General features: G+C 36.1%; 1 protein-coding gene across 1 annotated transcript; it reads left to right on the forward strand.

The window, feature by feature from the left end:
- Positions 1-1,995: 1,995 nt before the first annotated feature.
- LOC110881763 (high mobility group nucleosome-binding domain-containing protein 5-like) lies at positions 1,996-2,631 on the forward strand. The gene has a single exon (XM_022129926.1). It carries the CDS (start codon positions 1,996-1,998, stop codon positions 2,629-2,631), a length of 636 nt encoding a protein of 211 aa, XP_021985618.1.
- The last annotated feature ends 12,179 nt before the right edge of the window (positions 2,632-14,810 follow it).

The following is a 14,810-nucleotide window of genomic DNA, read 5'->3' on the forward strand; positions in this document are numbered from 1 at the left end:
CGGACACGTCCACCTGTGGACGGTGAGGATGCTGCTTGGGGGGGGGGGGGCAACATAGAAAGAGGACCGGCGCCAGTGGGGATGGTCCAAAGCCGATCCCCATACCGAGCAACCTTAGAGCATTTACAATGGATTACCTATATTTATGTGTGTGGGATGATTATATTACAAGGAATTGTTGTAAGTGGTTTTGAGTGGAAGAAATAGAAAATGTTACTGTTAATCTATAAATATATGGGAACACTGTTTACACTTTATAAATATTTTAATATTTTTGAAAGTGGTGTGAGTGAAGAAAAAAGAAAATGTAATAAAAAAGGTATAAAAACATTTTTAATTTAAAAGTAGAGAGGAAAAGTGATTTTAGTGTAATTATATGAATAAGGAAAAAGAATTCAATATAAATGCTCTTACAAAGTATAACACATATATTTACATAATACAAATTTACAACAAGTTGAGGTATTGGGATGTTGTACCCCATCTTTTGGGGGGGGGGGGTTTCAACAAAAAAAAAATTGATTTTTCACTTAAAACCCAAAACTACTTGATATTTTAGTTTTAACCCAAAAGTTTTTAGTTTTTCCATTTAACCTCACAACCTTTTTTACTTTCAACTTTGATCCCCTATGTTTTTCATATTTTGAAAAATTTTTCGTTTTACGTTTAGATCTAAATTTTGCGACTTAACACGGCACAAATGTGTGTATACAGTTCAATGATTTTACGTTTTGTTATACGCTACGTTCTAAATTTTGCGAGTTAACATGAGGCAATGTAAGTGTGTGGTTCAGTGTGTTTACGTCGTCTATTTTTTCCCGTTTAATAAGTTCGTCACAACATGCGAATCCTTAATCGAGTTAGTTATTATTTTCTATTGTTTTATATGTCGGTCTAATTTTTCCATGTTAAGACGCCACAACTTCAATGTTGGTGGTCGTTGGCTATAGTGTGGCATTGGTGCTATTTGTCATGGTTTTACGCCCCCGCCGCAACGCATGGAGCTTAATATGATAGGTTATTTATATGGATACAAGTCATGTAACGTAGTAATTATGATACCATTAATTGTATTGAGTTTATTTGGTGAGTTACTTATTTGTATAAGATAGTAATACAGACTTAACCTGCAAAAATATCTTTAACACATTGTAAACGTGAATCTGATCAACAACATGTCAATTTCGTTGGCCACGGCTCAATGCGCGCGCATCAATCTTCTAGTTAGTTTTTAATTGGAAAGAAGAGGATGTAATCGCTTAAAGTATTTTTTTTTCTTTCATTAGTGGTCTAACACTGGTGTTTACTCATCAGAAAAGTGATTCTGAATTTAGATTCTTATAAATGTAACGTAATTTGGTATTTAAATTCAAAAAAGTTGTTAAAAAATCTGATCAACAACATATACATTCTTTATGGTCATACATGTTTTATATGAAGTTAATTGTATGTTAAACATGGTATTAATCTGTAATTGAAATATTTGTTAAGAGGGTAATCAGGCTGGTAATTAGAATATTTGTTTTGCATAAGAGAGTAAACAAGCCGAGTTAGCTTCAGCTCGGACTAGAGTTTGAAGTCAGACGAGTAAGCTTGACTTGGCTGTTTTTCTAACGAATTGATATTTTTAGCTCGAGCACCCTTGTGCCTCGACTAACCTACCCATATAAATAAAATTTAAATATAGTATTTAGTTTAATGGTTTAGGTTGATAAATAATATTAAAATTAATATTATAGTAACAACTGCTAGAGCTGAACCAATAGTTATAGAAAAGTGAACGCCTGCTGTTGAAGAATAGAATGTTATTCCAATCCGAACTCCAACTGCTTCACAACAAACACCTACAACACCTATTCCACCAATCTCACCACAACCACAACCACAACCACAATCTCAACCACAACCACAATCTCAAACACGTCAACAAGTTGGTCCTTCATTCAGAGACAGAGATTTTATGTTTGATGGTCAATCATTCCTAACATTGACACAATGGATTATGATATATTTGTAGATCAGAATGATAAAAGGATAAAAGATCTGGAGAATGATGTAAAGATTATGATTGCGGTGATAGAAAGTCTTGTGTTAAAAAATGAAAGACTTCGGAAAATAACGAGGGATTTGGAAGAGGATAAGAAGTTGAAAGACAAGAAGATGGAAATGCTTTACAAGGTGTTAGAGAGGAGATTGGGAATAAATATTGAAGTTGAGTTCAATAAGATCGAGATTGAAGAAGCTGAGGCTAGAAATGCTGAAAGAGTCAGAAAAGCTGCATCAGAACCAGAGGTGGTTATTATTGATAAGGGCAAAAATCCTATTGATGTTATTCCTGAAGTACGCCCTGAGCTTGAGAAAGAGCCTGAACCAATAGACATTACAAAGTTCATCCTTGTACCTAGTACTAAAGAACCAGAAGAGGAAGAAGAGAAAGAGGATGATGAAGAGATAGACGACAAAGGTCCTGATCATGATGATGACGATAAGGGTGATGATGATAATAATACTCAAGGTAGAACTGGGTTGATAGTGTATGAGCCGAAATCTTCAGAATCAGATGCACAAAACAAATATATGAATGATGCTGAAAATCAGAAGAACTTGTATAATACCCCAGATATCAAATAGTTATAAAGACCTAATATCTCATAACCAGGCAATCTCTCAAACGAAATTACGGTACCAAGACCATATATCCGAGAAATGTTAACCACAAATTAAGAAGTTTCATTATCTTTATATCTCGAAAACAATTTACTAAATGTGCGAAGCCTACTGGCACATCATCAGTGAGACTGTTTAAAATTTTTTTGATGTTACAATTCTTTAGCATGTCGTGACAGTCCACTGATGTACTATCATTTCCTATTTTGGTCACAAAAGCTCATTTTTGTTCTTTTCTATGTTTTTGTACTTTTCAAATTTAAATATGTTTTTTCTATTTTTCACAACATTTAGGCAAGTGAAGATGACGACGTAGCTGCAACAGTTATTCCTCAACAACCGACAACTTTTCAACCTTAGATTGATCTTCAACAGCCACTGGTGGTTATTGAGGAACCGGTTGATGAAGACCCAGTGGTTAATGAACCAATCGTAGAACAGCCCGTTGTGGTTGAGCCAAACATTCCTGAACCCGTTCAAGAACCGTTTCAAGAACAGATTTAGGAAGATATAGCAATGGAAGTGGCTCAACAGGATGTTGATATTGCACAAGCAGGCCCAAACCCCGATGATGATATTTTTATAGAGAAATTGCAGAACTCGATGCTGCTTTGGAGGCTGATGCTTCAATTGAGAGTTCTTTGAAAGGCAAAGGGATTATGTTCTAAGATGATGTTGTTATGCCATCCGAGAATAAATACTTGAAGATGGTGAAAAGGATTTAATGGTTAAGTTATCAGCTGAAGATCAAGCTAAGCTTGTGGCCTTTAGAAAGAAAGTTGAATCACTTGGTCCCTCTTCCTAGTGGGGTTTAAAGTTATCTATCTGTAATGATAAGCTCATGGATCTTAATGCCTTACCTAATGTGTCTTCAGACAGTGATAGTGATAGTGATCATGATAGGAGAGCTAATGTTCCGGTCAGCCAATCTAAACAAATCATGACTTAAAAGCGTCGAAGACTAGGTGAAGGCTCCAGCTTGTCTCCCAGACATGTCGATTGTTGATGTCTCAGCCGTAGTAATTACAACCATCACTGGTGGATTGTCCATTTTGGGAGTTCCAGTTTCACTATCCTCAATTACAGTTGCCATTCTAGTTCCGAGCTCTACGGATTAGATCTCTGTCTCAAGTACTTCTACTCAAGTTCAATCTTCAGTAAGTTCTACTATACCCGTTGCTTCTTCTGGAATATCAACTGCTCAACTATTTAGTTTGTTTCCTGCTCTGCCTGATTCTGGCAATCTGTCTGCCACATCAGTGGGAGTCAGTTCGCCTTATCTTCCTTCGGTTTTCATCACGATGTATCAAAGATCCACTCAGAGCTTCGTGCGTCCAAGTGATGCTAGACCATCTGGTCCGCGTCTGAAGAAGCTGGCTGGTCAAAAGTCTCGGATTTTTCGCCCGAAGGTCACTGTTGGTCCTCGAATGCCAACACCTCGTCGGGAAGGCCCATGACCTACTGTGCCTCAACCGAGACCTAGGCCTGCTGGTGAACCAAGCCAAAGTAAATGACCAAGGTTTATGGAATATGTGCAGAACAAGTTTGATGAAGTGCACAAGTTTTTGGTCGAGCAGATAAAGGCTATTAAATCAAGGCAAGATCTAATTAAGCATCCGCAGAAAACCGTAAAGAGCTTCAAGTGAAAGGAGAATTATATGAAAACACTTCTTACAAATGGCTGCTAATATACATAGTCAAGGTAAACAGATTGCTATCCTCGTTAAACGGGATCTTGCCACCACCACTAGATATCAGGAACCATGTATAGTGAACGAGGAAATACTTGTAACCGAGCTTGTCGAGCTATTTGTTTCTCAGGGGGAGAGTAGCAGCAATAAAGAATTACAACTCCAAGCGCAGTGCAAGTTAGATGAGCTTAAAAATATTCAAGATGATCTAGATAAAGACAAGGATCCCAATGCTTCACAGTAGAGGGAGCATCGAAGTAGCTCACAAGCTGCGGAAGCTGCAACCGATGTTGTTGTTGAAGGGGAGTCAGGTAGTGGAGTAGGTGGTGACAAAGGTAAAGATCCGATCGAAGATGAACTCTATTAATCGAGTTCATCTGATGATTCGGATGAAGAGGATACAGCTATTGAACATTTCTTATCAAATGAAGATCTTGATAATCGCGATGAAGTTGAAGGGATTGTGGATGAGTTGAGGTCGGAATGGAACGTCAATCATGTGTTGATTAGCAAGGGAAATAACATTGTGTATACTATGAACATTGGTGCAGTTGAAGGTGCTTAAGTTGAGTTTGTGTATACTATGAACATCAGTGTAGTTGAAGGTGCTGAAGTTGACTTTTAAGATTTAAAAGAACATGTCTTCACTGAAAAACTGGTTGAAGAGGCATCGAATCTAGAAATGGTGCCCGAGGAAGCGCATAAAGTATTAAATAAATGGTTTAAGTGAGAGTGCGTGTTAGGATTGATTCCGATACACCGTTGACTGTGTATATCTCGTATCTTGTGTGGAATCCAAGTACGAGAGTTGATTGAACAAAAACAAGTAATTATAATATGTTTTTTATTACTGATTTGATATTACAGCACCACGAAAACAAACAGACAGAGTAACAGCTCTCAAGTCCTAAAAAAATACAAATGAACAAGACTTAGCATCCTATTTATAGACCAAGTCCATCCTCAAATACATAAGTGTGCGGATCTACTAAACAGGTGTGGATGGACATCTTCATGGGAATCAAGCTATGCGCGGATGGACCTTTGTTCACAGATGCGCATATCAGTCAAAACCCTAGTGGGCACAGTCTTGATTCGGGCGGATCCATATGTGACTTGATCCACGCAGATCTAGCTCATGTCCATCCGTGCAAACCAGCATGTACACATGTTTATCCTTTAGTTAATTCCCTGTCTTGTCTCATCTTGTTCAACTATGATACGTGATTGATGGAAGCAATAGACATATGCACTCATAGACTCCCCCTTGGATATTGTTGCAATCATTCTCGTAGCTTGTCTTTATCTACTCTCTGAGTCTTCGAGTTGCTTTAATAGATTCAGCACCATAGACTCCCCATTGCATCCTGCTTCATCAGCTCCCCCTTTCAATAGACTCTCTCTCCAGGCTCCCCCTTGCTTTAAGCTTCCGGATCTAAACCTGGCTTTCTGAAAAATTTGACAATTCAAACCACTTGAGAAAATTTCTAACCATTTTAGGATCAAGAACCTGACTCTCAACAAGATTAATTTGACAATTAAAACTTTTGAGATTTCTAGGATTGGTAACCGGACTCTAAACACAGATATTTTGAGAATTAAAGATTTTTAGGTCACCCAGAATAGTAGGCTGGCCCTTAATTCAGGATTAACCACCTAGCTTAACTTCCCCTATCAAATAACAATATAAATTTTACATTCAAAGTATCCAACATCCTAAACGCTCTCAGATAATCAAGTTCAACTTAATGACCTTGATTCATCTGATTATCTATCAAGTTCAAATTAATGACCTTAGAGATTCACAAACTGTTTTTGAATTTTTTTGTTAAAAACCTCAAGTTTCAATTTAATGAACTTGTTTATTTTCTGAGACGTGTTCAACATATTTAGATTTTGAAACTCAGCTTTCTAACATCAGTTGTCGAAACCTAAAGTGAAATAAAATCTTTTTGTATTTTACAAAGTTTATGCTATATAAACTTTAAGTTTTAAACAATTCATTTAGATTGTCAGTATACTGATCCACTTAAATTTTTACACAAACTTTAATTGATTCAAGATACGAGATTAGTGTTTTAAGAACTTAACTTATTCGCGTGTCCTACCTCAGAATATACTCCCGCATCAAGATTCCCTAGATTCAGTCTTACAGGTGAATATACCTGATTGATATCTGTCTCTGGGTTAGTGCGAGGCCTTGAGAGCTTAGGTTAGAACTTTCGTTCAGTCAAAGAGATGAAGGCTCGACTTAAGGTGTGTTCCACTTAGGAATCTTCTTTACAACTACACTTGATATATATCTTTCAATATTATTTCAATTTTTATGTAGAGGGAAAACTTTAAGCGCAAAAGCATTATACAAGGTCTAGGCCATTGATGACACAAAATCAGAAGACCAAGTATAATACTCCAGATATTAATAATTATAAAGACCTAATATCTGAGAATCAGGCAATCTCTCAAACGAAATTTCGGATTACTAAGTCCATATATCCGAGAGATGTTCCCCATGAGATAAGAAAGTTATTGATTTAGGTTTATATCTCGAAATTAATCTACTAAATGTGTAAAAACCTACTGGCACATCATCAGTGAGACCGTTTATCACATTTGACTTTCCATTTCTTTACCATGCTGTGATTGTCTTACTGATGTACTATCATTTCCTCTTTTTACACAAAACTCTTTTGATTTTTTTCATGTTTTTGACATTTTCAAATCTTTAAATGTTTTTGTATTTTCAAAATTTTTACTCCCCCTAAATCCAAAACATTTAAGAAAATTTGACAAACTGATGTAGATAGCTTCATCTCGCCATCCATTTTCTGCTTTACATTCTTTTTTTAGTATAAAGCACCCCCATGATTTACAACACAAAACTGATTTTTGACATTGTTTAACCACTTGAAAGAAACTTGTTGTACCAAGTTTTGTTTGTTCACCCGTGAGGGTTTAGGCGTATTCCATCAACATATTTTTTCAAATTTTTTTTATTCTTAAGAATTCAAAAACAAATTTTTTTTTTGTTTTTATGTTTTTCTATTTTTTTATTTTTTCATTTTTTGTTTTATTTATTATAATTATTAACAAAACAAACTTCCTGTTTCATCCACAGGAATCCTCCTCCCGTGCCAGGCTGCTCATTCTCCGTGTTGAACTTTATTTGAGCTTTGGAACACCTGCACATTCAACTAACTCAATTACTTGAATAAGGCAACCCATGCTTGTTTGACCTTGGGTATTGTGACACAATAAGAATCATTCAATTTCGGAAAATCTTTGTCGTTTTTCACAAAAACTTTTTTCATTCTTATTTTCAAACTTCTTGGTCGAGTCGATTTTCCTTTTCCCATTCACAGAAGTTTGTTTCTTTATCACCCAAATTTGTCCTTTTGAAACATTTCGTTCATAAAATATTGTATCATTTTGAATGTTTCGTTTTGTCAAATCAATCTTTGGTTTCCAGATTTGTTTTGGTTCAAACTTGGATGTCTTTGGTTTCCAAGTTTGTTTTGGCTTTGATAAAACAAACTTTGGTTTCCAAATCTGTTTTGGCTCAAATTTAGTTGTTTTTAGTTTCCAAGTTTGTTTTAACTGAAACTTGGTTGACTTCTGTTTCACAACCTCAGATTTCTTTTTCTCTTTTTCAACATCAACAGGCTTCAGATTTGGACATTTGCAACCAACATGTCCAATTTGTTGACATTTAAAACATGTTTTCTTTGAAACATCTTTGGCCTGTTGTTGTCGTTTCTTCTGAGCATAGAATTCCTCATTAGTCTGTCTACTAAATCGGATTTCTTTTTCTTGTTCTAAACTTGTTCCGTGAACAAAATTCACCCTTTTCTAAAAATTTATCTTTTCAGTCCTTTTCTATTGATTTTGTTTCTTTTTATAACCTAACCCAGCCTTTGTGTTTTTCTTTTTGTACCCTGGTTTGTTATAAAAAGTTTTCTTGCTCACTTTACCGGAAAATTTGTCAATTTCAGATTTCTCAATTTCTACCAGTTTGAAAACTTTGTCAATCTTTTCCGCAATCACATTTTGAATCGGAACTTCAACATCTGAGAACAATTTGTCCAATCCAACCATATAATATGCCAAAATTATCGGATCATCATTCGAATTTGTCTCAGAATTTGAATCTTAAGATAGTTCTTATGAAAACTTTCCTCATCTTCATCATGTGATTCGGACTTATTGTTTTTGGTAGAATCTTCTTTCAAAACACTTTCAACTACCTTACTTACCACCTCTGAATCACCAACATCATCAGATTTGGAGTAAGTTACATCAATGTTTTTAGGCAATTGATCAACCATGTCGCAAGCTTTTGCCACCTTTTCATCATCATAGAATGTAAAATTTTTCTCAAACGGTGGTGGAACCTGATGATATTCCGAATGTATTCCCTTTTTGTTCTTTTCAGAATCATTATCATCCAGTTTAATGTTGAAAATACGTTCAAGAATATATGAAGAAGCATGATAACTATGTAGCTTATTATTTTCTTTTTCTACCTCAGCCATTTTACGTTTAAGCTCAACAACTTCATCAATATATTGATTTACAACCTGTTATTTTATTTTATATTTGTTTTCAAGAAGTTGTGTCGTTTTGGAATATTGTGTAAGTCTAGCTTGAATACGTTTCATTTGACTTTTTACATTTTCATATGCTTCTTTTGCTGTACGATATGAAATTTTCATTACATCATATTATATTTTCATTTCTTGAACAATTTTCTTTTTGTAAACATTCGTTGTTGTTTGCTGAACACTTTTGTTTCAAACTTTCATTTTCCTTTTCAAGAACATTACATTTTTGTGTCAGTTCTTCTTCTTTTTGTCTCAAAAGATTTTCATTTTCAAACATTTCTTTACATTTTTCTTTGAAAACTTTTTCAATTTTAGTAAATTCAACATTTCTGGATCTTAAGTTTTCAACCTTTACAATACAGGCACTGCATGTTTCCATGCATTTCCTGCAATGTGTTTCATTTCGTTTTTTAGATTGTTTACCAATTTCATCATTATTACCCATTGATTCATCTTTGTTTGACGACTCAAAAGATTCATTTTGAGTTTTTACCTCAGTTTTCTCTGATATCAAAGCTTCTTCTGCCGTCTTCTTCAACTCCTCAACCATTTTCTCAACATTTTCTTCAATAGCTTCTTCTTCAATCTTCTTCAAACTCGCAAGCATCACGTCTCTAATTTGTTTTTCCATGTTTGGAATATAATTTTTATCCTCAAACTTTTTCGAATAAAGTTCTTCAGCAGTAGGAATGACATCAAGCAGTGCATTACAATCCATACTCTTTGAATTCACTACCGGATTACCATGAGAATCTGTGTAACATTTTCTCTTCTCATCCCATCTACCTGCTCGTTTAGCTTCTTCAAAAGCTGCAGACATTTCATCCAATCTGATATCCGCAATGCGTCTTTCTCTCATAGTTTTCTCTCTAACTTGAACAGATTTCACTTCAGCAACCAATGCATGTTTTTCTTTTGGAATGTATTTATTCTAATTGAATCCCTCGTCATCTTGAGTAACCACCAAAGCTTTCTTTCTTTCTTTTGAGGATCCCTCATCAATTTGTTTTTGATTCATCTTTGGCGGTTGTTCATTGGTGTGATGGTAGATTTCCTTTTGGTAATAATCGTCAAGGAATGGATTGACATTTTCATTCACCTCCCGGTTTGAGCACTCTCTCTTGAAGTGTCCTCTCTGTTTGCATCTAAAGCAAGTAACCTTGGATTTATCAAATCCCAATTTTGTGTTTGGACCCTCAAGATATTGCCTCCCGGTAATCTCCATGAATCTCTGTGCCCTCATGATAACACTAGCCATGCACCATCTGATGTCAATAAGCTCCATCTCTTCTGGATCTATCTGGTCGTAATCCTGTTTTGTCATATTTGGATTTCAAATTCTACCCGCCACCATACTTTCGTAAGATTCCTGAATCGATGCTAAAAAGATCATCTGTTGCTTGGCAAGTCAACATTCATACTCTGAGAATTTTTTAGATTCAGGGCGATGTTGCATTGAATCACATCTGGATTTGAATTGTTTGATGCTGAAGAGGAATGATAACGAGAATCATAACTTGAAGAACTTCCTTTTGGTGAATCTTTTGAACTTTCAACACAATAAGTTGTACCAATCTTTGATGATTGATTGTTCATTAGCATGCTTCATCAATAATAGAGATTCACATTTTGCTGATAGTTCGAGCTGCTCATTTTATTTTGATTTTGAAGTTCTAGCTCATGTCCTTAAAGCTTTTCAATCAACGTGTCCAAGGTGAATTCATCGAACTTTGCGTCGTTTTTCAGTATCATGAAAAATGTCTTCCAATCATCTACATGAGATAATGCCTATATCAGTTTGTTGATAATCTCTTCTCTGTTCTTTTTGATACCGAATCTTTCAAGCTCAATTTTCAGATGAAAGAAACGTTCTATCATCTGTCAGACACTCTCTCCCTTTAGACAGTTGAATAAATCGAAATCTTTCTTCAGCAATGATATTTTGTTTTTCTTGATTTCCTGTCCACCTTCAGCTTTTACTCTTAGTGCTTCCCAAAAAGATTTCGATGATTCATTATGTTGGAGCAACGAAAAAATATCATCCCTGACTGACTGTTGTATCAATGCAATCATTCTTTGTTCATCAGAAAATACCTTTTTGTCTCCCTTTCTAAGTTTTCAAGTGGAATTTCTTCTTGTTTATCATTTAATGGTTTTTTATATCCGAATTCTAACAAGAACCAACACTCATGAGCATATGCTTTCACTGAATTAATTAATCTGTCCTTCCACCAGTTATAATCTTCTATATTCATTAGTTTCAGTGGTCTTTGATTAGTTCCGTACACATTATCATATTTCAAACTTTTCAAAATAGCATTAGATATGTTCTTTGAAGTGGGTGTCGTTTCGGATGTGAAAGCGTTGTAAAACTCGTTATAAAACTCCTCTTCCATGATTTTGAAGTGCTCAGGAATTACCTGTAAACAATCAAACAAACACTTGAACAACTTTGAAAAACAAACAACACAACTATCTAGATTCGCGTGGATGGACACCAGCTGATCCGTGCGAATGACGAATTCTAGGTCCGTGCTGATCAAGGTTCTTGATCCTTAATAACATGCAAAACCCTAAATCAGCGTGGATCCGTGTGAGTCAACACTAGTCTAGGTCCGTGCGTAATAATCTGCACACAACTCAGCTTTCGGTTTCATGATTTTAAGCAATTTTTCAAAAATTTTATTCGAATTTCGATTAGAAACTTTAAAGGATTGATCAAAACGTGCTTTCGCACAACTTGTGAAAAATTCAGCCAATTTCAACCGTAAATTCGATGTGAATCTGAGTGTTAAACTTGAAAAAGAATGTGTAGAAGATGAGTAGAAGAAGAATGAATAGAATGTGATGAAATTTGGCTCTGATTTGCTTGAATCTTGTATTTCAGTCATTGCAATCAATCTCCTACTCTGATACCACTTGAGAGTGTGTGTTAGGATCGATTCCGACACACCGTTGACTGCGTATATCTCGTATCTTGCGCGGAATCCAAGTACGAGAGTGGATTGAACAAAAACAAGTAATTATAATATGTTTTCTATTACTGATTTGATGTTACAACACCACGAAAACAAGCGGATAGAGTAACAACTCTTAAGTCCTCAAAAAAAAAAAAAAAAAAAAAAAACAAATGAACAAGACCTAGCATCCTATTTGTAGATCAAGTCCATCCTCAAATACATAAGTGTGCGGATCTACCAATCAGGTGCGAATGGACATCTTCAAGCGGATGAAGCTATGCGCGGATGGACCTTTCTTCATGGATGCGCATATCAGTCAAAACCCTAGTTCCATGCACAGTCTAGATTCGTGCGGATCCATTTGTGACTTGATCCATGCGGATCTAGCTTATGTCTGTCACACCCCCAAAATCCACCATGCGGAGTATCACCGCTTGGAGGCGTGACATGACCAGGATTGAGCCACCAATCATATTGAACAACATAATTAAGTAAATAAAACCAAACACAATACGATTGGTGACCAAAAGAAAGTAAACCGATTTTAGGTTAGCAGCGGAAGCATAAAACATAAGTTCAAAACATAAGTCCATAGTTCATAAGTTTAAAGTCCAAAAGTAGGTTTAATAAGTTCATAAAGTTTATTCATTAAGTACTGGACCTATCAGTTCGCATCCCACAACAACCACCTCCATATGCAAGCTCCATAGCATCTAATGACCTGCAAAGCATGTAATAACGAGTCAACAACAAAGTTGAGTGAGTTCACGGTTGGTTGTCCATTTTAGAGTTGTTTCCAAAAACATAGTTTAATCTCATTCGGCTATCCAGCCGTGGGGGTTACCCCATAGTTCGAAAACGTTTATTAGTTAACCATCCCATGTCCACCTTCCCTGGCTATCCAGCCCGACACTTTGGCCGTGGGGAGCTACCCCAGTATTTTAAACTACCAGACTCGTTTATCATATCGACTACTAACAAAAATCAATTATGCCCTAGCGTCGGTGTTCTATCACCACCGACGTGCCATAGTCCATTAGTACACGCCCGTCCGACTGGCACGGTGTGAGGTTTGTTAAACCTAATAGCGCTATTAACTAATGACCCGCTCGCCATAGCCTCGGCGATTAAGTCGATACAAAAAGGGAGGGACTTCGCTGATAGAGTTCTAGTCCAGTAAGTCTAATACGTCCCAACAGGACGAGGAATTTACATTCCTGAACACGTCTCAAGGACGAGGAATTCACATTCCTGAACGCGTCCCAAAGGACGAGGAATCCCTATTCCTGTACCCATTCCCATTCCCACCGGGAAATTACCATGCTTAGTGTGAACTCACCTCGGTTTGCTCGGTTAGATTCTCAAATATCGCTAACAGTCAAGGTCGGTCAATCACGTCCTAGTATGATTTACAGTTAGTCATTTAGTGTCTTACAAATAGAGCACAAAGTTCCTACGCGTATCTATCACATAGCATGCATTACTTTAACTGTTTATGCCCGTATATATATACTTCCCATCCATTCCCCACTCATAAGCATACATACGATAGTGCACGTAACACATATAACATGTTAGATCATTCACAGATAGCATACTCGACATTTAGACACGCAAGTCACAACTTATGTCAATTCAGCATTAACATTCAAAACCGGCTATTTTCGGACATTTTAATAAAATAGTTAACTTATTCCAAAAATTCCCAATTTTTTTTACAGAATGCCTTAAACGTTCCAAATTTTATTGTGTAAAAATATCGGGGTCCGGTTCATTACCAATATTTTATAAAAATTCATTTTCCGGACTGAATTCAGATTTATATTTTGCCGACCACAGTCCACGAGATAATTTATTTAAAATTCATCGAGCGTCCGATTTACGAAATTCCAGTGGGGTAATTACAAATACATCGATGATCAACTATGGTATAAATTTCGTGATCAGACTCCACACAGATTACAAGTTATAACAGAAAACAAGATGCACTTTTTCAGCAGAAAAATTGCAGCTCTAGCTGCTGTTACGAAAAGACACTTTTAAAATAGTAAACGAAGTCCAAAAATTACGATTCTGGTGCCATTAGAACCGTATTTCATAATAACACGTTTTAGAGTCAAAATATCAGTTTTTCGTAGTGTTTACAACCTATTTACAGCCAACTGAAGTTGGCTGTAAAACTTGGACAGATTCTGTTTTCATTCTTTAACTTACTAACTTGTGTTCGATTGATTCCGTTAACATGTTTAGTGATTATAACAACATCAAACATCAATATTACCCAGCAAAACATCAAACAATCAACCAATAATCATAACCACACAAGATCTACATGATTTACACACATATCTTCTCTTTATCCACACTTTAACACATTATGTTCAAGACTTGTTCATGAGCTTTAAGGTTTCTTAACTTTTTATCATTCTAACATCTATTAACCACTTAAATAACATAAAGAATGATCGGATCTAAGTTCTTACCACTAGCTCAAGGCTAGGGAAGTTCGAGTGTAGAAAAGTGGTGGTTAATAGCAAATGGAGAAGGTCCTTCCACTTCCGAACACACCGAGCTTCGTTGGAGGACCTCTTGCACCTTTGGGTGAGTGTAGATTGCTTGAAAGATGATGTGAGGGTGGTGGTATGGTGGTGGTTGTTGGCTGCCAAAACAAAGGAAGAAGGAGAAGGGAGAGAAGTGGTGTTGAATGTGTGGATGGTGAAATGAGTCTTATGCTCACAAGACTACTCTTATAACCATTTCATGTGTTCATCCATTGTGTAAAGTGTCATAGATGGGGGAACATGATCCAATACAATAATCAAATAAAATCTATGGTGGGGCCACCATGTTGGATGGTCATAGGTGGGGGGGGGGGTTCTAGATGTAGGTTG

The sequence above is a fragment of the Helianthus annuus genome, chromosome 10, assembly GCF_002127325.2.
Source record: "Helianthus annuus cultivar XRQ/B chromosome 10, HanXRQr2.0-SUNRISE, whole genome shotgun sequence".
Taxonomy (NCBI): Eukaryota; Viridiplantae; Streptophyta; class Magnoliopsida; order Asterales; family Asteraceae; genus Helianthus; species Helianthus annuus.